Raw genomic sequence first — 24,211 nt, forward strand, 5'->3', positions numbered from 1 at the left:
TGATCCACCTGCCTCGGCCTCCCAAAGTGCTGGGATTACAGGCGTGAGCCACCGCGCCCGGCCGCTAATCATTTTTAATAACTTCTATGAAGGTGAGCCTTCATTGGAGATTTCTGGATGGAACTGCAAATGTTCTTAATGTCTGTGTGGGTTTTTTGTTTTGTTTTGTTTGGTTTGGTTTTTTTTTTGTTTGTTTGTTTACCCCCATGTGAGATCCCTGGGAATTGAGAAGTTTGAAAGGAACTCAGAAGTATGAAAGGAACTCAGAAGTATGGAATGTAAGTATGGATCCATTCCAGAGCATAGATCTTGAGTTTACTTTTTCCATGATCCGGGGCTCAAATGTGTGGTACCATCACAAGTATTGTTTGTAATTCATTAAATTGCCAAGGCAGAGCATGGTAGGGGAACCTTCTGAATAAAATGAACAATCATTCTGAGTTGTTTACTCCATACATTTAATTGTTTAAAAAAACAAAAATCTTCTCTGGAAATTTCCTGTTGATGTTCCTGTTTCTTGAGTCGCCCCACTAGATTGGGTGCCACACTCTCATCCTTTGATTTTGTGAAGGATCATGAGTTGTTCTTTTAAATTTATTTAACTATTTATTTTTTAGACGAGTCTTGCTCTGTCCCCCACGCTAGAGTGCAGTGGCGAGATCTCAGCTCACTGCAGCCTCCGAAAGTGCTGGGATTACAGGTGTGAGTCCCTGCGCCCTGCCGGGTTGTGTTAATTTCATCTCTATGCCTGCTCCTTATTGGACCTGACAGAATCCTATCCCAGTATAGTTTTAACATTTCTTTCTCATCTCACCCATGTATATACTTTCTTTCTTTCTTTTCTTTTCTTTCTTTCTTTTTCTCTTTGTTTCTTTTCTTTCCTTCTTTCCCTCTTTCCTTCTTTCTTTTTCCTTCCTTCCTTCCTTCCTTCCTTCTTTCCTTCCTTCCTTCCTTCCTTCCCTTCTTTCTTCTTTTTTTTTTTAATTGTCCTCCTACCCAAGGCAGAAGACTGGCAGCTCAGCTAGGTGCTGGGCTCTGTATGGTGGCTGGCGTTTCTATGGGACACGGAAGAAAGCAGGAAGGAAAATAAACATGATAGGCTGGGCACGGTGGCTCACGCCTGTAATCCCAGCACTTCGGAAGGCCGAGGCGGGCGGATCACGAGGTCAGGAGATGGAGACCATCCTGGCTAACACAGTGAAACCCCGTCTCTACTAAAAATACAAAAAATTAGCCGGGCGTGGTGGCGGGAGCCTGTAGTCCCAGCTACTCGGGAGGCTGAGGCAGGAGAATGGCGTGAACCCAGGAGGCGGAGCCTGCAGTGAGCTGAGATCGCGCCACTGCACTCCAGCCTGGGTGACAGAGCGAGACGCCGTCTCAAAAAAAATAAAAAAATAAAATTAAAAATAAACATGATAGGTCCAAGCGTCATTCTACTAGGTTTTGATATTGGCTTCGCAGCTAGTCTCCCATTTCTGACCTGTGCCATCCATCGATAATGAAGCAGGACACCAACGTTTCTTCCTCATATTCCAGAATCCCAGCTCTTGAAAACCTCTTTCTTTGTTGTTAAAATGTTGTGAAGTGTTAGTGTCTGGACATTTTTTTCCTATGAAAAATGATTAAAGTACTTCCTAGTAAAAAAAGAAAAGAAAAGAAAAGAAAAATTGTTCTTTGTGTGGTTCCATTGCAGGAGTTCAGTGGCAAGGCTGAATCTCCCCACAGCTCCCCTTCCTTTTGAATATCATTTTCTTTTTTTTATGCACGATAACAGATTTCTAAGGGAAAAGAGTAGAGGGAGGAAAAAAGACACTGTGACCTTGAAAAGTGCCCAATTTCTATGTGTTTTGTGGCATAAATATATTTTGTAACTTTATATGTATGGGCCATCATTTCTTTTAAGCAGTTTGTAATCGTTTTACAAGTAGTTTTAACAAAGCCACAATCTGAAGTTGTATTATAATTTCAGAGCAAAAACTATTATTTTTGTCATCTGTAGAGCATAAAATTGTGCCTGTATTTCGAAAATAAGCTATTGTGGTTTCCATTTGCAGAAAGTTTAATTTTAGAAGGTGACTCTCTGGCTTATATTTAGTCAAAGAATGGGAAGTTCTTTGGTTGATGTTATTCCAGCATGAAAAGGTATCAGTTAGTCCTTGGGTCTGTTAGAAGTCCATCTACTTATAGGTATCTATCCAATAGGATCCTGGCTTTTTATATCCAGTAATGAGCCAAAGAGGTAACAGTTGCTGATAGACACACCTCAGTGTTTGCCGTTGTGTGCACTGATGAGCTAATCTGCAAGGCAGGCCATACACAAGGACTTTGACTCATGTTATTTCAAGGCAGATAGAACAATAATAAATATTGAGCAAAGAAAGCTAATTTGTATTTGTTACACTTTCATATAGAAAATGTTTTTCAAAATCGATATAAGCCAATTGGCTTTTGCCAGATTTCTTTTATTGCAATGATTAAAAATAACTCAGGTCCAGACTTCGTTTATACTGCAACTTTATTTCCTCTGTTTGCCTGGATGAGATCTGAAAATATCGTTTATGCAACGCTTTTCAAATGATTTTAGAAAAATGATGCTCAGAGATGTGGGAAGATCAGCAGATAAGTTCAGAAATCTTCACATTCAGTCAATTCCTTCTGCTGACAGAGCTGAGATAAAAGTTTAGCTCTTTTTTTTTTTTTTTTTTGGTGGAAAAAGGAGTTTCTTGACAGGAACATTTTGAGTTTATGTATTGCTAATTGCAGAGCATATTTCCAATGAAAATAGTGACAAAAACTATAAACTCTATGTTGCCTCACCTTATATTTATCTAGGATTATGCTGAATCTGTTATTGTCAAACACTTTTATTAACTTAACTTATATTAAGTTAAATGCCATGGTGTTCTATTGTGAGTGCTTTACCATCCATCTTCAAGATGTTGCCAGGCGAGTGTTTTGGACACAGGGTTGTTTCAGGAAGAAACACTCCAAGCCTCCACTACACTCCAGTAACAGCTCTTCCAGCTTTCCAGGGAAATTATAATTCAGCACAAGGAATAGTTTAGGGCTCTGAACTGCAATTTCTAATTTCAATGGTTGCCCTTAGCCTTTTTTTTTTTTTTCATTAAAGTTAATGTCTTTTTTAACTGGTAGAGAAGAGGTCTTTGAAACTCTCTCTTAAAGGTTTACTATTTTAAGGGCATTTGGAATACCACGCATATCTGCTTGCATGATGAAGTAGGGAGGCGAGGCAAGACTTCTGGAGGCTTGAGATGCTTCCTGTAGTGAAATACAAAATGCAATGCTAAGGACAAAACCAACGCCATACCAAGCCTCGTGTGTACCCACCACCTTCTTTATTTTTTTTTTATTTTTGAGGCAGAGTCTCACTCTGTCGCTTAGTCTGGAGTGCAGTGGCGCAATCTCGGCTCACTGCAACCTCCGCCTCCCGGGTTCAAGCGATTGTCCTGCCTCAGCGTCCCAAGCAGCTGGGATTACAGACACATGCCACCACACCCGGCTAATTTTTGTATTTTTAGTAGAGACAGGGTTTTACCATGTTGCCCAGACTGGTTTTGACCTCCTGACCTCAAATGATTTGCCTGCCTCGGCCTCCCAAAGTGCTAGGATCATATGGGTGAGCCACCGTGTCTGGCCGTGCCACCCACCTTCTGCCTGGATGCTGCCTCTACCAAACCTTCCCAGGCTTGGGGAGGGCCAGTCTCCTTCTTCCTGTTGATTGTCTCGCCCTTGGCAGGGCTGCTTCACCTTTAGCTTGTGTCCCAAAATATAAAACTGATGTGGGGACAATGTCCAACGTGAACCAGCATACCCCAAGCAGTGCCAAGGGCTCCCTGGTACCCTAAAGACCACACTGTATCCCTACACTGAGGAAGGACAGGGGTGTGACTTCTGTGACCTCCAGGGATCTAGCTAGTTCAGTCACTTCATGCATTGATCAGGCTTAGGTCACATGACAAAAAGACATCCATTTTTGGACTCTTTCACCAAAATGATGGCCTATTTTGATCACTTGAGAGAAACCGTCCTTGGCATGGACTTGCTCCATCAGCCGTTCCAGAGAGGGTCTCACTCTGCTCCTGCCTCCACCTTTCCATCTAAACGTCATCTTAAAAATATTCCTGCCACTGTTTCAAAATGAACTGGAGAAATGGATTCAATTTCTCTCTAGTAGTTTTGTGACGTTCCGCCAGAAAACATGGCAAGGAATAGTAAGTTGATATCTTGGTACAAATATCCAAATCCGTCATGCAAGGGCCGCCTTTTGCTTGGTGCCAGGGAGGTACCTTACCAGATGCTTTCCATCCAGCTGTCCTCCCTTGCCTGGAAGGATCTGCCTCCTGGGGCCTGTCTTTGGTTTCCCAACATATTGGCAGCTCCTCCTTCTCCTCCCGCTCCTTTCTTCATTTTTTCTGGGGGTAGTGAAGTAGTCTTCCCTTTAGGGATGCATAAGCCATAACATGCTTCCCCAAACCTCCACCTCCACGCAGGGGCAGGAGCTGCATCAGCTGGGCCGGCACTGGCATGCTCTCTGGCTGAACTTCAGTAATGTCTCCACTAACGTAGCAAGTGTAAAATTGCAAAATTGCGTTAGGCCTCATTTAAGAGACTTTTTTTGTGTGTGCTTCTTACCTTATAGATGCGGTATTTTTAATGGCAAAACCTATTAAAAGCAGAAGTAATGCTTTGCTCTTACAGAGTAATAAGTCTGTGAGCAGCTGTGTGGATGATTCTCAGTGATGTTTTCCAGGACAGCTTTTTTTGTTAATGACCTTCATTTTATTTCTAAAAAGCAGTTGTCATGCACTATCCAATGTACTTTTCTTTTCTTTCTCCCCTCCTTTCAAAAGCCGCATGCTAAGGGTAAGATCTATGTCCAGAGTCAAGGTAAGAATTTTAAAATATTCATTTACTTATGTACAGGGGTAGAGAACGAATATATAAAAATAGATGTATGTTTATATGTGATAAATATATATGTATATTTAAAAGAATAAGTTTGCATCCTTAAGAGACACATATTGAGATGTTTATGAAGGAGATAATATGATTTCTCAGATTTACTTAAAAATAATCAGTGAAATGGCTACTTTTTTTTTTTTCTTTTTTGAGACAAGGTCTGGCTTTGTCACCTAGGCTGGAGTGCCGTTGTGCGATCTCGGCTTACTGCAACCTCTGCCTCCTGGGTTCAAGTGATTCTCTAGCCTTAGCCCCCCAAGTAGCTGGGACTACAGGCATGAGCCGCCATGCCCAGCTAATTTTTTTTTATATTCCTTGTAGAAATGGGGTTTCGCCATGTTGGCCAGGTTGGTCTTGAACTCCTGGGCTCAAGCAATCTGCCTGAGAATGGCTACATTGTTAAGACTTTTCTAACATTAGAATAAAAGATAAATAGGACAAATTATAAAATAATGATTTAAAGTGCAGATCACTTAACATTTTCTGCCAGTAGAGGTATGATATACTCCATCAGCAGTATGTTTGGAAAAAACAAACCAAACCAAATGCGGAGCTTCTGTTTCGGCTGACTTGAGTTAGGGGACCTGGAATTCTTCTCCCTTCCTCCTCCTCCTTCCTCCTCTTCCTTCTTCCCTGCCCAGTCCTCTCCCTATGGTGGTGGCATGTGAGGCTCTTCATCAAACCCTCTGAGGTTTAAACACACTTTTTTGTTTTTGTTTTTATTTTGCGATGGAGTCTTGCTCTGTCGCCCAGGCTGGAGTGCAGTGGGGCAATCTTGGTTCACGTCAACCTTTGCCTCCTGGGTTTGAGCAATTCTCCTGCCTCACCCTCCCGAGTAGCTGGGATTACAGGTGCCCCCCACCACGCCCAGCTAATTTTTGTGTATTTTGTAGAGACAGGGTTTTACCATGTTGGCCAGGCTGATCTTGAACTCCTGACCTCAGATGATTGTCCGCCTCTGCCTCCCAAATTGCTGGGATTCCAGATGTGAGCCACCGTGCCCAGCCTCTCTAAACACAGTTTGTAAACCACTGTACTACACGACAGAAATAATGGAAAGCCTAGATCCAAGGAAGAACATGTAATTGGCCCCAAGCTCAGGTTAGAACGAGTGCAGAGGCTGAGGTCAGGCGTTCGGGGCCTCCTGAGGACTTCCGTGGTGCTCAGGCGCACCTTAGTGAGGCACGGTGTCCTGTCATCACCGTGTCCTTGCTGCATTGGCTTCAGTGACATTTTTAGCTGGTGCAGCAGGAAAAACCTGGGCTCTGAGGCAGTGCGTAGGTTTGAACACAGCGTCTACTGCCTCCACCCTGCGCATTTTGAAGTCCGTTTAACCTCTTTGAACATCAGTGTCCAGCTGGATAAACTGGAGGAACCAGTCTGCTCAGTGGGCCTTTAAGGGTTTCAGTGGAGTATGGAAAGCGCCTACATGCAGTCAGAGCCCAGGGCTGGCTTGAAGTGGGCACTTGTTAAATAGCCGTTGTCAGTATCATTCAGTGTGAATAATGATTACGCAGGTGGATTTTGGAGGTGGTTAGACGACTTGATTTACTTACATTTTATAAAATTTCAAAATGTTTCCGTTACCAAGATAACGTGTTAGATGTTGCCTCTGAATTGTAAAATACTCATTTTTTTTTCAGCAAAAATTAAATGTAACTTCTCTGTCTGAGGAAGTAATAGCCAACAGACCATCAGGCATGAGTTGGTGAGGGTTGAGAGTGGGAATTTTCCAGAGAGGTATAATTTTCACATGGGGCTTAGTTGACAGTGTTTTTGAAACCTGTTACTTCCTGGCATTTTTAAGGAACTCATGGTTCGTCTAACCCAGTTTGGGCCTGTCATGGATCCTGGGGCTGAAAGGGGTGGGTCTTTTCTCATGTGGAATCCGTGGGCTCTTTTTAACCCTCCTGTGCTGAAGGATTCATGGGACTTCTGTGACGCACTCAGAGCATCGAGTGGCTTTATGAAAACCAGGTGCTACCGTTATTTAAACTTCAACACAAGTGGACCCTGTGTGGTGGCTCACACCTGTAATCCCAGCACTTTGGGAGGCTGAGGCGGGTGGATCACTTGAGGTCAGGAGCTTGAGACCAGCCTAGCCAACATGGTGAAAACCCTGTCTCTACTAAAAATACAAAAATTAGCCGGGTGTGGCAGCGGGCGCCTATAATCCCAGCTACTCGGGAGGCTGAGGTAGGAGAATCACTTCAAACTGGGAAGAGGAGGTTGCAGTGAGCAGAGATCGTGGCGCTGCACTGCAGTCTGGACAACAGAGCGAGACTGCGTCTCAAAATAATAATCATAATAGTAATAATAATAATAAGCCTCAACACAAAATAACTCGTTGTATTTCATCAGTCGCATCAAAGTGAACTTGCCCTTTTTTTGTTTCTTTGACCCAGGAATTGCAACAACACCAAACGCCGCTTTTAACTGGAATACCTTTCTTCAACGTTCTGGTGAGACATGAGATCTTCTTAGAGGATTTTGATGAAGTGCATCTTGTCAGTTACTTTCAGGAGCTTGTGATGTTCATGTGGTTTTGAAAAAGTGGTTGTCAGGGAGAACAAGGTTCATTTCCCTCTGTCTGCGACTTCATGAGTAGTTTTATCCTTTTGAGGAACAGCAGGGCTAGAAAGCCAGAGAGATGGGGCTCTGGCCCTTTCTGATGCTGTTTTTAGCACCTGCTTTCCAAATTTTCAGTATCATTTCCTGTGACATTTGTTCTTTATAAGAATAACAACCTCATGTGTTCATTTTATTTTACTTTACTAATTATACACATAATTAAATTACCATTGTAGAAAAGTGAGAAAATATCAGAATATGCAACACATTTGTTTTTTATTTTTGAGATGGAGTCTCGTTCTGTTGCCCAGGCTGGAGTGCAGTGGTGTGATCTAGACTCACTGCAGCCTCTACCTCCCGGGTTCAAGTGATTCTCCTGCCTCAGCCTCCTAAGTAGCTGGGACTACAGGTATGCGCCACCATGCCCGGCTAAATTTTGTATTTTTAATGGAGATGGGGTTTTGCCATATTAGCCAGGCTGGACTCAAACTCCTGATCAGGTGATCCACCCACCTTGGCCTCCCAAAGTGCTGGGATTACAGGCATAAGCCACCGGGCCCAGCCAAAAAAATACAACAAAAAGTTAAATCACTTGAAATTTCATCACCAAAAAGGAACTGCTATTAATGTTTGATGTGATCTTTCTCAACAATTTACATGTAAATAATGATGTTTAAAAGACAAAATCAAGCTTCACTTACTACTGTAACCTGCCTTCTTTGCTCATTATGTCAGGAGAATAGAGTGAACTCATCCTTTTTTTAAAAAAATTCTGAAGTTTGTATGTAGTGAAATGCAGAGATCTCAAGTATAAAATTAGGCAAATGTTTGACTAATATGTATAGCCATGTGACAAATACCCCAATCAAGATAGGTAACATTTCCACCACTCAAGAAAATTCTCTTCTGCCCTCTTCCATATTTAATTTCTGTCACTTTATAGGCGATTCCTAGTCTCATTTTTCTTATCTTAAATTAGTTTTACCTGTTCTTGAACTTCATCTAAGTGGAGTCATGCGTTCAATAATTTTTTGTATCTGGCTTTCTTTGTTCAACTAATGTGTTTGAGATTTATCCCTATTGTGTGTATCGGTAGACCTTTCTTCTTAGTATTCTATTTTGGAATGGTGTATATCATTCCATATATCATCACCAATTGCTTATCTCTTCTTCTATTGATGAACTTTTAGCTTGTTTTCCTTTTTTTTTTTTTTTTTTTGAGATGAGTCTCGCTCTGTCGCCCAAGCTGGAGTGCAGTGGTGCGATCTCGGCTCACTGCAAGCTCCACCTCCCGGGTTCACGCTATTCTCCTGCCTCAGCCTCCCGAATAGCTGGGACTACAGGCGCCTGCCACCGCGCCTGGCTAATTTTTTTTTGTATTTTTAGTAGAGACGGGGTTTCACCGTGTTAGCCAGGATGGTCTCGATCTCCTGACCTCGTGATCCGCCCGCCTCGGCCTCCCAAAGTGCTGGGATTACAGGCTTGAGCCACCGCGCCTGGCTTTGTTTTCCATTTTTAACCATTACAAATACATTTACTATGAATATCCTTGTGCAAGGTTTTTGGTGACCTATGTTTTCACTTCTCTTGGATAAATGCCTCTAAGTCAAATAGCTTGACTATATGATTAACATTATAAAAAATATCCAAACAGTTCTCCAAGGTGTGCCATCTTACACTTCCGCAGAAGCTGACAAGAGCTTCAGTTACTCCACGTTCTTGCCCACCAATGGAGTAGACAGTCTTTTCAATTTTAGCTGTTCTAATGAAATGGTGTCTCATTGTCATTCTTCTAAGTTTTATTTCCCTGATGATTAATTTTGTTCAGCACCTTTTTATGTGCACGTTGGCCATTCATGTATCTTGTTTTTTGAGTGTCTAGCCAACTGTGTGTGTGTCTTCTAATTATTAGTTTGTAGAACTTCCTTATATTCTAGGTACAAGCCTTTTGTCAGATAAATATATCGTTAATATTTTCTCCCATTCTCTGGTTTATATTTTCATTTGCTTAACCATGTCTTTTGAAGAACAGAAGAGCTTTAAATTTTATTGAAGTCTAGTTTATCAAACTTTTTCTTTCATGGTTAGTGCTTTTGAGTCCTGTCTACAAAATCTTTACCTACCCTAAGGTCACAAATATGTTTTTCTTTCTTTTTTAAATGTCTTTAGAAGTTTTAGTGCTGTAGCTCTTTCATTTAAGATTATAAATCCATCTGAAATTACTGTTTGTGTGTTGTATGAGGTAGGGATCTTTTTTTTTTTCTTAACAATATCCAGATGGTTCTGGCATCATTTATTGGAAATGTTTTTCTTTGCCCATTGAATTGCTCTGGTGCCTTCGTTGAAAGTCGCTGTATGTGGCGACTGTATGTGGCGCTCCATTATCTATGCCTATCTTTATTCCAATATCATGCTGTTTTGTTGGTATAGGGTAATAGTCTAGAAACCAAGTAGTGTTAGTCAGTAACTTTGTTTCAAAATTATTTTAGCTATCCTAGGTTTTTTGCATATCAATTTAAATTTGGGGCTCAACTCGTCAATTTCTGTAAAATCCTGTTACATTGAACCTCCACCTCCTGGGTTCAAGCGATTTTCCTGCCTTAGTCTTTTGAGTAGCTGGGATTACAGGCACGCCCCACCACACCTGGCTAATTTTCTGTATTTTTTGGAGAGAGGGGGGTTTCACCATGTTGGCCAGGCTGGTCTTGAACTCCTGAGTTCAAGTAAGCCATCTGCCTCAGCTTCCCAAAGTGCCGGGATTACAGGCATGAGCCACCTCGCCTAGCCTCCTGCTGCAAACTTCTAAGAAGAGACTGAAGATGCAAAATCAATTCTCTGTCCTCAGCAAACAGAAAGATACCCCGAGTCTGTTTTCATGCTAAAGACTTGAAACAAGAAGACATACATGCAGCCAAAAAACATATGAAAAAAGTTCATCATCCACTGATCATTAGAGAAATGCAAATCAAAACCACAATGAGATAACATCGCACATCAGTCAGAATGGCGATTATTAAGAAGCCAAAAAACAACAGATTCTGGCGAGCTTGTGGAGAAATAAGAACGCTTTTACCGTTAGTGGGAATGTAAATTAGTTCAACCATTTTGGAAGACAGTGTGGCAATTCCACAAAGATACTATTTGACCCAGCAATCCCATTACTGGGTATATACCCAAAGGAATATAAATCATTCTGTTATAAAGATACATGCACGTGTATGTTCATTGCAGCACTATTCACAATAGCAAAGACATGGAATCAACCCAAATGCCCATCAATGATAGACTGGATAAAGAAAATGTGGTACATAGACACCGTGGAATACTATGCAGCCATAAAAAGGAACAAGACCATGTTCCTTTGCAGGAACGTGGATGAAGCTGGAAGCCATTATCCTCAGCAAACTAAGGCAGGAACAGAAAACCAAACACCGCATGTTCTCACTTATAAGTGGGAGCTGAACAATGAGAACACGTGGACACAGGGAGGGGAATAACACACACTGGGACCTGTCAGGGGAGGGTAGGGCTGGGGGCATCAGGAGAGCATCAGGAAAAATAGCTAATGCATGCTGGGCTTGATACCTAGGTGATAGGTTGATAGATGCAGCAAACCACCATGGCACACATTTACCTATGTAACAAACCTGCACATCCTGTACATGTATTCTGGAAGTTAAAATAAGATAAAATGAAACAAAAAAGACTTGAAACAAAGCTTCTACCACATACTCTATGTCAGTATTAAGTTCTATTGAAAAGAAAAATTTCCAAGCATTTTATCAGAAATAATTTTCGTAGTGTATTCATCAATCTCAGCCACACTAGCATGGCTGTTCTCAGTATTACAGATGAACCCACGCGACCTCAGCTGCTTTGTCATGTCAGTTACATGTACCATTATTCAGAATGAGTGGGCCCATTTTCCATTTCCTGTTGTAAGGTTAGTCTGTCTTCAGTCTATCACAGGACGAAATGGCATTGTAACTAAGATTCATAATTTCCAGTAGGAGAATGATTTGTCATCACATTCCATAGTCTCAGGGTTGACTGTTTTGTTGGTCTTGCTATTGAATGATTAAGGGAACAGCCAGGAGATTTTAAACTCTCCTTAGAAAGCGTTTTCCTCTGGAGACCTACTTGGCTGCTGCTTAATCTTAATGTGTGCAGTTAGAAGTTGTAAATGTATTCAGAATATATGGGCTTAGAGAGACTGGTTGTGGCTCTGATAGCTGACAGTGGCAGATAATGGCTTAAGGGTAGATGTAGGATTAATCTGCGTCTCTGGGTTTTACGATCAGGCGTCTGTTCGCATTTGTGCCGTCATGTGTCTTTGTCATCTCTCAGGCTCTGGGGATGGGCCATCCTCATCATCCTTACTCTATCTTCCCTTGGCCTCTGGAGCATTGGAAACCTGTGCCTGTAATTTGTCCCTCCCACTTGGAGCTTCAGACAGTGAAAACAGAAGGTAGAGTGAAATTGGTAGAGACTATTAGTGATCAAATACCCTCTGCCTTCTCACCAACTATTAACCTTGAAATCAGGGGGAGTGGGTGGGAAGGGCTTCATTTAACACTGCATATAAACAGTTGAGTAATTGATTAGTCACCAGGGTTTGTAGTGTGCTTCTTAAATGTCTGATGTCCACGTCACGATGCATTCTCCTCTTCCAGCACGTCACAGGTTTTCTCACCATACTCAGTTCTATCTCTAAGCCCCAGCTAAAGAATTACTAAGTCTCCTTAATTTAAAACATCAAACCCCTCTTATGCTTACCATTATCTCACATGAAAACAGGTCAACTAAGAACAAATAAATAATAAAGCAGGTTAAATGTAGTAAATGGCATGGTTGTAATTTTTTCACATGATATTGACAATAGCTATTCTGATTGGAAGATAGATGTGTAGACATTAAATTAGTTACCTGGTCTTTGAGTTTTTCTGTGCATTTCTAGATACATTTTAAATGTGATGATTCCATGTTCTGTGAGTTTTGCCTTTAAATTTCAATAACCAACACATCAAAGTCATGATCCCTTTCAGGCTATCAAACCTAAAATGTATGAAAGCTTAAATTGACTGGGTAACTCCTTCCTGTTTTTCTGATTTCTATTTTACTGTATTTCTAGTTTTATTGCTTATTTCTATCTGTCTCTCTCTCTCTCTCTCTCTCTTCATCTCTATCTCTATCTCTCTGTCAACTCTATTTGTATTTCTATAATGGAAACTCAAATTTGCCTAACTCAGATTGTAGCACTTTTCTTCCTCAGGCTAGTCCTAGGAAAACTCACTTGTTTTTCGTATGGAAAACTAGTGTTAGTAGAAGCCTTTATTCTTGCATAGCCCCCATATCAGCCTTTTCAGCTATAATTTAGTAAGTCTAATGTGTTCGAATGAAGTACTTTTTTTTTTTGTAATAACAAGTAAAAAATAATGAAGAGCATGGCCTGGCGCAGTGGCTCACGCCTGTAATCCCAGCACTTCGGGAGGCCGAGGCCGCGGATCACTTGAGGTCAGGAGTTCAAGAGCAGCTTGACCAACATGGTGAAATCCTGTCTCTATTAAAAATACAAAAATTAGCCAGGTGTGGTGGTGCATGCCTGGAATCCCAGCTACTTGGGAGGCTGAGACAGAAGAATTGCTTGGACCTGGGAGGCGGAGGTTGCAGTGAGCTGAGATTGCGGTGTTGCACTCCAGCCTGGACAACAATAGTGAAACTTTGTCTCAAAAAAAAAAAAAAAAGAAAGAAAGAAAAAAGAAAATAATAAAGACAGCTTCTAGAATAGAATACAGGGCATAGAAACTGCCTCAGTGTGGATTGGGCTTCTGTTCCTGAGCCTGCTGATGACTCATACTTGGGAGATTAAGCAACATGGAGTGTAGTTGTTGGCAGCAATATGCCAGATCGTGAAAACAACACATTTTGTTTTGAAGATAAAAATACCATTCTCCAGGAAATGGTTCTAACGGAAAGACATGTCAGTGTGTGCATTTGTTAAGTGACGAGTTCAAATCTTGACTCATGGATAACCTAGATATTAGAGGAAAAGCAGAGGTAATAAAAATAAGTTTGGCATTAAAAGGAGGAGACAAAATTTACTAAAAAAATTAGTCAGGTATGTGCCTTGTCTCTGAGCATCAGCAGGCCAACCTTATTTAATAGTTCTTTGTTAAAAGCTAAGAATTTATACCACCTTAAAGCTGTCAGGGGCTTTAGGGAGCCTGAAGTGTAATTCATCAGAGTTGATGCTTATGTGTGATGAGGCTGAGCCCTTGAACACTTGATCAGGATTTTTCCTCTATAATCTTTATTTTCGGTGAATGATATTTTAGTATGTGGAAAGTGCACATAAGCTACTCAAATCCAAATGCTGTCTCTGCCTTTTAGTTTTTTTTTTTTTTTTAACCTAGAGTAAGACAAGGCTATAGCCCTTTATTCTATCTTTTTCTAATTAAGTTTCCTATATTCCCATTATACTTAATCTCCAACTGGGAAGAAGATGAGGGGAGAGGAAAGGAATATAGGATTCGCTCCATCTCCCTGCAGCGTCTTGCAGGTCAGGGGTCTCATAATGAATTGAGTAAGTTAGGGACCAGCACTTTTAAACATTGAAGTGAAATCAAATAGAAAACATCAAAGTGGCTTGCATGTAGTCAGTCTAAAGTATGTTTTTTTAATCATATATAAACTCTATGTCTATGTATGTGTATGTGTGTATTTATATATCTCATGTGACTGAGTTGCAACATAATATGTTTATCTTACCGTATGTCATAGTCAAAAAACTCTGAAAATCAATATTGTATCTTATGAATTATTCTCTTCTTAGGGCCATCTTTCCAAGGGATCCTAGGACAGGGGTAGTTGGAGGGCCACTTTTTTACAGCGCGCGTGACCAAAATGCCAATGCGTCTTCAGAGCCTCGAGTTCTCAGTAGCTAAGTGTGTCAGAGTAAAGGAACAAAATAGGTTTCCGGCACTCGTACTTCTCACACAGCAAAAATAAAGAATTAAACAGTCTCTTCACCTCGACGTCACCTGCGTTCTTCACACAGTGCTTTCAGTACCATCTCTGGATGCCATCTTTGTAGATTGTTTGTTTGTTTGACATTTACTTTTTTTTTTTTCCAATTCGGTAATACTGATTCTTGACTTTCCCCCTCTTTTTGGTACATTTGTGATTCTCCTTGTACCTTCCTTCTTTCCCTCTTCCTCCTGCTGTGTATGTGAATAGATATTCCATGCACATCAAGAATATGGGGGAAGTGATGTTGTTTCCTTCTCAGTATGTCACATATGGATGTGTACAGCATCAGCTTGTCCCAATGCTGGAGATCTTTTTCTGACTATGTAAACTCTGTGTGTGTATGTGTGTGTGTGTGTGTGTGTGTATACACACCAGCCATGTGTGCTGGGCTAAGGCTTCCTCCCTTAGTTAAGCTGGTATCCCCTGGTTTCTCCGTGTACTGTACAGGTATTATATTTCCTTTGTAATTAATAAGTAATTTTTGAGAGGGTGCTCTTAATCTCTATTCTCATCAAACTTTCAGTTGCAAATTTTAGCATTCATTAGTGGCTTTTGCCTAGTAATGTAGGCTTGGACTGTTTCTCCTACCTGACCTCTCAATCTTGAAAAATTTTCCCCATTTTTAACAATCATTTATTAAAATGAATAGCTTGACTCTTGATCTCATATTCAAATACCTAACCTCAAATTCTTCTGACCTACAATTCAAGTTCTGCATGTGGCATCTAGCTTAGGCTTTTGGCCAAACAAGGACTCACTAAAGTTTGCATTTCTAAAGTTAGCTTCAGGATACTTAGAATATTAAGGAAAGGGCCAGGTGCGGTGGCTCACGCCTGTAATCCCAGCATTTTGGGAGGATGAAGCCAGTGGATCACCTGAGGTCAGGAGTTTGAGCCTAGCCTGGTCAACATGGTGAAACCTCATCTATACCAAAAATACCAAAAAGAGCCGGGCATGGTGGCCTGCGCCTGTAGTCTCAGCTACTTGAGGAGCTGAGGCAGAAGAATCGCTTGAACCCAGGAGGCAGAGGTTGCAGTGAGCCAAGAACGCATCACTGCACTCCAGCCTGGGCTACAGGCTGAGACTCCATCTCAAAAAAAAAAAAAAAGTATTAAGGAAATATTAAAAACTCAACATATTCAATAAAAATTGACAGTGCAGATTGTCAGCAGCTTATTCGGAGGCTGTGACAATTTTCCAAGGCTTTTCTAAGAGCGACATCTCGATCTTAACATTTCAGTAGGATTTTCTCCTGTTAGGTATTAATTTTTTGAAGCTTTGTAATTGTGTTAAAGTGGTGTCACCATAAGTCATTATATTCACACTAGTTGTATTGTTGTTCAAGATTTGGAATAGCATAGAGAAAATGAAAGTGTTTGAATTAAATAATGGACGAATGCCTGTGCTGGGAAAGAAAACCTTGAACCTGCATAATTTTATGGCCAATTATACAGGTTATAAATGCTGAAGTTTTAGGTCGGCTTATGTTAAGTGTATTAGCAATTTCTATTGCATGCGTCATGTACTGAGCTGTAATAAGCCACCTCAGGATGTACCACCTGCTTCCATTTGTTCTGTGGTGGGGGGTATGGACCTTCTAATGCCTCCAAAGTCCTTTGCTAATAAGGCTCAGCTTTTTCCTGTGTCTGAAGATGTCTTGGTCTGGATCCCTCACTTTTTTTTTCTTTTCTTTTTTTTTGAGACGGAGTCTCACTCTGTCACCCAGGCTGGGAGTGCAGTGCACCATCTCTGCTTACTGCAACCTCCGCCTCCCGGGTTTGAGCGATTCTCCTGCCTCAGCCTCCCCAGTAGCTGGGATTACAGGTGCCTGCTACCACACCTGGCTAATTTTTGTATTTTTAGTAGAGACGGGGTTTCACCATGTTGGTCAGGCTGGTCTCGAACTCCTGACCTCAGGTGATCCGCCCTCCTGGCCTCCCACAATGTTGGGATTACAGGCATGAGCCACGGCGTCTAGCCAGGATCCCTCACTTTAGAGAGCAGATGCACTATAGGAAATTTGGACTGTGAAGCAAATGTGTCTAAATTTACGCCTCTTTTTCAGAAACTTTTATTACAAAATTAAACATATTTTCTCATTAAAAAAAAAAAAGATGCACCAGCTGAAAGCAGCCACCCCTGCATTTCTCCTGATGTTGGGGTTTGGCTCTGCGGGGGCTGCTTCATGTGTGTCTGCTGGGCTCACTTGGACACTTACAGACAGCTCAACCCTCACTGGGTCCTGCATGAGCTCATAATGTGTCCAGGGCCTCATGCAGCCGGGAGTCTCCAGACTAAAGCCTCATTCTTGGCCTGGAGCAGTGGCTCATGCCTGTAATCCTAACACTTTGGGAGGCCAAGGTGGGCGGATCACTTGAGGTCAGGAGTTCGAGACCAGCCTGGCCAACATGGCGAAACCCCATCTCCACTAAAAATACAAAAATTAGCTCAGCATGGTGGTGTGTGCCTGTAATCCCAGCTACTTGGGAGGCTGAGGGATGAGAATTGCTTGAACCAGGGAGGTGGAGGTTGCACTGAGCCGAGATCGTGCTGCTGCACTCCAGCATAGTTGACAGAGTGAGACTTGGTCTCAAAAAAAAAAAAAAAAGAAAGAAAAAGAAAAAGCCTCTTTTTATTTATTTATTTATTTATTTTTGAGACATCTTGCTCTGTCGCCCAGACTAGAGTGCAGTGACCTTGGCTCACTGCAACCTCCACCTCCCGGGTTCAAGTGATTCTCCTGCCTCAGCCTCCTGAATAGCTGGGATTACAGGCCCCCGCCACCCCGCCCAGTTAATTTTTGTATTTTTAGTAGAGATGGGGTTTCACCATCTTGGCCTGGCTGGTGTTGAACTCCTGACCTCAAGTGATCCTGGTGAGCCACCATGCCCAGCCAAAAAGCCTCATTCTTAAGAATGAGAACAGAGGTCGCGGGGCCAGATTAGAGGGTACCGGTGTGAACGGGGCAGTGGGGAGAGTGGGAAGCACAAAGTCTTCCCCTGCCCAGGCTTGGAAATCACATCTGGCCACTGCCACTGACTGCCATTGGAAGTCCCAGGCCAGCCCAGGGTCTTGGGGTAGAGTGATCTGTTCCACTTTTGCTGGGAAGGGCTGCAAAGACTGTGGCCATCCACCACAAGTAGTCTTAGTGACAGCTTCCAGCCTGGGAAACAATGCTGCTTCTTTCTTTTCTTCATAAATAAACTGTTTTTATTTATTGTTTTTACTTTGTCCATATTTATTGAAGTATAATTGACAGAAATTATATGTATGTGAGGTGTACGATGTGATGGTTTGATATCTGTATACATTTTATTTTATATACCTATGGACATGTGTTTATTTATCTTTTCTTCAACTTTTATTTTAAGTTCTGGGTACATGTGCAGGATGTGCAGGTTTATTATGTAGGTTAACAGTGTGCCATGGTGGTTTGCTACACAGATTATCCAGTCACTTAGGTAGGTGTTAAGCCCAAGCATCCATTAGCTATTCTTCCTGATGCTCTCCCTCCTGCCACCCCAACCCTCCGACAGGCCCCAGTGTGTCCTTCCCCCATGTGTCCATGTGTTCTCATCATTCAGCTCCCACTGATAAGTGAGTAAAATTCGGTTTTTAGTTTTCTCTGCCTGAATTAGTTTGCTGAGGATAATGGCTTCCAACTCCATCCATGTCCCTGCAAAAGACATGATCTCGTTCCTTTTTGTGGTTGCATAGTATTCCATGGTGTATATGTACCACATTTTCTTGATCCAGTCTATCATTGATGGGCGTTTGGGTTGATTCCAGGACATGCGTTCATTTAGGTGTGTGGATCTCTCTTTGCACATATGAGTTAATGAAGACATTAATATATAAACCATTTTTCTAGTTTCATCAAGACATTATTCTTCCTATCTAGAATTGCATCTAAATCTTTTCTAGAATGTCTGGCTCCTATTTCGGTCATAGTTGAGTCAGTTCCCCCTTGCCTCATCCTTTTTCTTTGCAGCAGAGGTGAAGTTGCATTTTACAGCCTGAGCTCAGCTCCATTTTTCCCACCAGAAATAATTAGTTTACAGCAAGGAAATTAATACAAAAGTAAGAGAGGGGCGGGGCGTGGTGGCTCATGCCTGTAATCCCAGCACTTTGGGAACCCAAGGTGGCAGATCACCTGAGGTCAGAGTTTGAAACCAGCCTGGCCAACATGGTGAAACCTCATGTCTATTAAAAATACAAAAATTAGCCAGGCGTGGTGGTGCATGCCTATAATCCCAGCTACTCAGGAAGCTGAGGCAGGAGAATCGCTTGAACCCAGGAGGAGGAGGTTGCAGTGAGCCGAGCCGAGATTGCACCACTGCACTCAGCCTGGACAACAGAGCAAGACTCTGTCTCAAAATAATAATAATAATAATAATAATAATAATAACAATAAGAGTAGGAGGAGCTGGCCTCGAAGTCAGAGGCCTCCACTTCTGAATGCATCTGTGATATCATTGCTGCTGCAGCATCCAGAGCCCTCCCCACTGAAAACATTCTGAACTCTTCTCTTACAGAGATTAACCAAAGTGCTGATAATTTGCACATATTTCTTCTGATATGTGGACTTCGACAAGTTAAGGATCCTCTCTATCTGGTGGATGCATTCTCAGGTGTGTTTGCTGGCTACCTTCCTCCACTGTTTATAGAATTCCGTGTGGGCGCCCATCTCAGCATTTCTCTCTTCAGGGCCCTGAATTTTCTTTCCTCATTCTTTGCACATGAGCAGAACTGTTTCTAGATTGCTACTTTGGGAAAGAACAGAAAAATAATATATGGGATCAGCAGCTGTTTGGAGGAATTTCCGTTTAGTTTTCCACTGTCCTGTGCCCTCAGGTTCTGAGAAAATCATAAAAATAGCAAATGATTATAGGACTAAAATAATTTTACCTGAAAATATTTCACACATGCCGATTTGTGTGATGCATTTGGAGTTTTGTTTATTGTTTAAGGTAATCTATATAGTCTTGGTATATTCCAAAGTCCACATTGAATTGGGGTGATACTGGAGACTAGTCCTAGTTATCCAGTAAATTAGAAATCTGGACAATGGATAATATTGTAGAAATTCACTTAAAATCATAAAATGTCAAATACAGAAATTCTAAATAAATATAATTTAAATTGACTAATATTATGAATGAAAGCCAAATGATATGAAATAATTTATGTTATTGGAAAATTTATATTGAAGTTAATTGTGCTTGCAGCTGTGACTTAAAACCATTTTAAGTGTTTTTTTGCCTTCTTTTTTCTTCCCAAGAATGGCATCAGGAAGAGCCCAATGTGTACCTGGTGATTTTGGGTCCTGAAGTAAGTTGATGTGCAGTAAACATTTATCTCATCTCTGTTTTCCTCTATATACTTTTTATGTATTTTCTACAATTAGTTTACATTTCTCTTCTTTATTTTTTTGAGACGGAGTCTTGCTCTGTCGCCCAGGCTGCAGTGCAGTGGAGTGATCTCAGCTCACTGCAACCTCCACCTCCCAGGTTCAAGCGATTCTCTTACCTTAGCCTCCCGAGTAGCTGGGACTACAGGTGCCCATCACCACGCCCGGCTAACTTTTTGTATTTTTAGTAGAGACAGGGTTTCACCGTGTTAGCCAGGATGGTCTCAATCTCTTGACCTTGTGATCTGCCTGCCTCAGCCTCCCAAAGTGCTGGGATTACAGGCGTGAGCCACCGCGCCCAGCTTACATTGCTCTTCTAACCAAGCGGAGTTTTCCTCTTTTTAAGTAAATGAAGTCAATTTACCTCTTAAAAATGAAAACTAGACCAAGGTTAAAGATCATTACAATGACAATGAATCTTTACGACTAATTTATTGCTACAAAGGATAACTAATAACTTCTATGGAAATACAGAGGAGTCTGGCCAGGCGCACTGGCTCACGCCTGTAATCCCAGCAACTTTGGGAGGCTGAGGTGGGCGGATCACCTGAGGGCAGGAGTTCGAGACCAGCCTGGACAACACGGTGAAACCCCCGTCTCTACTAAAAATACAAAATTTAGCCGGGCATGATGATGGGTGCCTGTAATCCCAGCTACTCAGGAAGCTGAGGCAGAAGAATCGCTTGAACCTGAGAGGTGGAAGCTGCAGTGAGCCAAGGTCGCACCGCTGCACTCCAGCCTGGCCAACAGAACAAGACTCTGTCTCAAAAAAAAAAAAAAAAAGAGAAGAAAAAAAGAAAGAAAAGAAATACATAGGAGTCCTATAAAAAGAAAATTAAAGTTATATAAAGTGAAAATTAGTCTAATTTGGTGCATAAGGCAAATATTATGTGTGATCCAAACTGTCTTTGAAATTTCCTTAAATTGCTCAACAAACTTGGCGTGGTTCCTTCCACCCAGCATCAGATGGTAGGTGACACCTTTGGGAGCCTTGTTGTGTGGAAAATGAGTATCTGTAAATCCGAGAAACACGCTGGGATGGGAGACGTTCTTACCCGACCGTGGTGACCGTGGCCGAGGGATGGAGCCCCTGGGAGCCACTTGCAGACGCTGCTTCCCATTCCGTGGGGACTCCGGGATATTCACTCATCCCTCACCAGATCAGGACCCAACACGTGCTGTGTTCCACGCCGGTCCTAATAGAAGTCCCAAGCGCTTAGGATTCATAGAATCTGTGGCTGCACTGCTCATCTCATGAAAATGAACTCATCTTTACTCCAAGCGGTTTGGAAAACAGAATACACCTAATGTTTCCAGCCAGACAGGGTGGACCGCTGCCAGTGACAGCTCCGCGTCTTTGTGGGTTTTTTTTTTTTTCTTTTTTTTTTTTTGAGACGGAGTTTTGCTCCTGTCACCCAGGCTAGAGTACAATGGTGTGATCTCGGATCACTGCAACCTCTGCCTCCTGGGTTCAAGTGATTCTCCAGCCTCAGTCTTCCTAGCAGCTGGGATTATAGGCGTCTGCCACCACACCTGGCTAATTTTTGTATTTTTAGTAGAGACAGGGTTTTACCATGTTGGCCAGGCTGGTCTCGAACTCCCGACCTCAGGTGATCCACCTGCCTCAACCTCCCAAAGTGCTGGGATTCCAGGCGTGAGCCACCGCACCCGGCCTCTTTGTGGGGTTTTTGTTCCAGGGTTGCTGCTATGGCCTGAGTGTGTGCATCCCTCCAGATTCCTATGTTGAAACCTGTTCCCCAGTGTGAGGGTATTAGGACGTGGGGCCTTTGGGGGTGATTCAGGCATGAGGGCAGATTCGTGCCTATTAGGGAGGCCCCAGAGAGCTGCCTCGCCCCTTCCACCAAGCGAGGACCCAGCGAGCATCTGGATGGGAAGCAGGCCTCGCAGACACCCATCTTTCCCGCACCTCGATGTTGGCTTCCACCCTCTGGAACCATGAGCAGCACATTTCTGTTGTTTGTCAGCCTCTGTTTTATGGTATTTTGCGATAGCAGCTCTCATGGACTAAGCTGCCTGGTCTGCAGCGTTAAATAAAGTCTGTGTGGCTGCTCTGGTCATCTCAGGAGAAAGAGCTTGCACTGACTCCAAGCAGTTTGGAAAACAAAACACACTTAGCGTTTCCAGCCAGATGGGGTGTACCACTGGCAGTGACAACTCTGTTTCTTCGGGGGTGTTCTGTTTCCGGTCCCTAAAGCAGCAGTGTCCCTGAAAATCCGAGTGAAGGGAACTCTACACAACTGCCGGGAGCCTTGTCTGTTTTGTGGTTCTTCCTTATATAGTTTTTTGTAGTTCCCTAGGGACCCCAAAAAAAAGCATAACATGGGAGTTACAAGCTTTTCTCAGTATTTTCAAAGGCTTTTGGAAATATTTACCTGGAAAGGGCCACATAAGATACTAAAAATGTCAAGGGCTAGGCCAGGTGTGGTGGCTCAGGCCTGTAATCCCAGCATTTTGGAATGCCAAGAGGGGCGGATCACCTGAGGTCAGGAGTTTGACACCAGCCAGGCCAACAAGGTGAAACCCCTTCTTTACTAAAGGTACAAAAATTAAAAATACAAAAATTAGCCAGGCATGGTGGCCTGCACCTGTAATCCCAGCTCCTTGGGAGGCTGAGGCATGAGAATCCCTTGAACCCGGGAAGTGGAGGTTGCAGTGAGCCGAGATTGCATCACTGCACTCCAGCCTGGGTGACAGAGCAAGATTCCGTTTCAAAACAAACAAACAAATAAAAACATCAAGGGCTAGAATCTGTGTGGCCACATTGAATACCATATGGAAGATAAATTACGCTTAAATGTGGCAGTTTGTTAACATACACGCACATATATGCATGCACACACACACGTTAAGTGCTAGCATTGTAGTAGTAACAAGATAATTCCCAGTGCGCTAATTCATGTTAAGTCCCATAGAGGTATGGTTATTATTATTACTTTTTAAAATTATCTTTTCATTTTTCTGTTTGAAGAACATTGAAAGAAAAACTTCTAGTTTGATGCTCAAATTCTGGCTAATCAAGAGAGAAGGCCTCAGACTTGGGGCCATGGGTAGGCAACAACAGTATCTAGAAGGCATTTAATAACGTGGTTTTCTTTTTCATTGTTTTCATTCTGATGATCACATCCCACATATAGTGCTTGATACCGGCTTTCCAATTATGAAAATTGCCTTTCAAAATAAATTGACTTCACAAAAAGTATAAGCAGTGGTGCAGATGGCACGCAGATATGACAAACGGTGCAAGTACATGCGACTAGCCAAAGTTTGGGAAAGAGTTCTGTACAGCATTAGCGTGTGGGGTGGAAGAAATACTTAAAAGGAACCCCTGCTGGAGAAGATCATCCACAAACACTGAACTGACGATCATCTGGTCGCAATGTCTGGCTTTTTCTGGATCAGGAAGCTGGTACAGGGGGCAAACGCAGGGGCACACAGATAGCACTAGGTATGTGACAGAGCCCTCTTCCAGAGAAGTAAAGACTCCGGGTGCATGTGAGCTGATTGCAGAGGCGGGAGAAGAGAGAGCTGCTGGAACAAAGGACGCTGCCTGGATTGATCTGTCCTCTTTAACTCAGCTGCCTGCCGGTGAGGGAGCAGGTGCCATTTGTTTCTTAATGGCTTCTTAAGTAATAGTCTTTTAGGAGAGACACCGTTGTTGCTGCTGTTGTTTTCATATGAAGCAATGAGAAATGTTTTTCACCTCCCAGAGGAAATACATCTCTTCTACCACCTTTTTTTTTTTTTTTTTTGGTGAGACGGAGTCTTGCTCTGCCGCCCAGGCTGGAGTGCAATATCGTGATCTTGGCTCACAGCAACCTCCGCCTCATGGGTTCAAGCAATTCTTCTGCCTCAGACTCCTTAATAGCTGGGACTACAGACACGTGCTACCACGCCTGGCTAATTTTTTGTATTTTTAGTAGAGACGGGGTTTCGCCATGTTGGCCAGGATGGTCTCAATCTCCTGACCTCGTGATCCGCCTGCCTCGGCCTCCCAAAGTGCTAGGATTACAGGCTTGAGCCACTGCGCATGGCCACTTTTTAAATTTTTTTTTTTTGAGATGGAGTCTCACTCTGCCACCCAGCCTGGAGTACAGCGGTGTGATCTCGGCTCACTGCAACCTCCGCCTCCTGGGTTCAAGCGATTCTCCCGTCTCAGCCTCCCGAGTAGGTGGGATTACAAGCGCCCACCACTACGCCCGG

The 24,211-nt window shown here is 42.6% G+C and overlaps 1 protein-coding gene across 8 annotated transcripts in view; it reads left to right on the top strand.

Moving 5' to 3' along the window:
• GLT1D1 (glycosyltransferase 1 domain containing 1) overlaps positions 1-24,211 on the top strand; it is a 140,231-nt gene that overhangs the window by 56,505 nt on the left and 59,515 nt on the right. For 4 of the 8 annotated variants that reach the window (XR_008492957.2, XM_054444237.1, XM_054444232.1 and 1 more), the window contains 4 exons: positions 4,872-4,908; positions 7,386-7,442; positions 19,116-19,211; positions 19,862-19,911. The exons of 1 other annotated variant lie outside the window; for it this stretch is intronic. Coding sequence is in view for 6 of the 7 variants with exons in the window: in XM_054444237.1 (XP_054300212.1) it covers positions 4,872-4,908; positions 7,386-7,442; positions 19,116-19,211; positions 19,862-19,911 (240 nt within the window). In the remaining variant the exon portion in view is untranslated. The remainder of the gene's footprint in view (positions 1-4,871; positions 4,909-7,385; positions 7,443-19,115; positions 19,212-19,861; positions 19,912-24,211) is intronic. 3 more of the 8 variants (XM_054444235.1, XM_063646810.1, XM_054444234.1) reach the window with 3 other exon arrangements.

The sequence above is a fragment of the Pongo pygmaeus genome, chromosome 10 (assembly GCF_028885625.2).
Source record: "Pongo pygmaeus isolate AG05252 chromosome 10, NHGRI_mPonPyg2-v2.0_pri, whole genome shotgun sequence".
Lineage (NCBI taxonomy): Eukaryota > Metazoa > Chordata > Mammalia > Primates > Hominidae > Pongo > Pongo pygmaeus.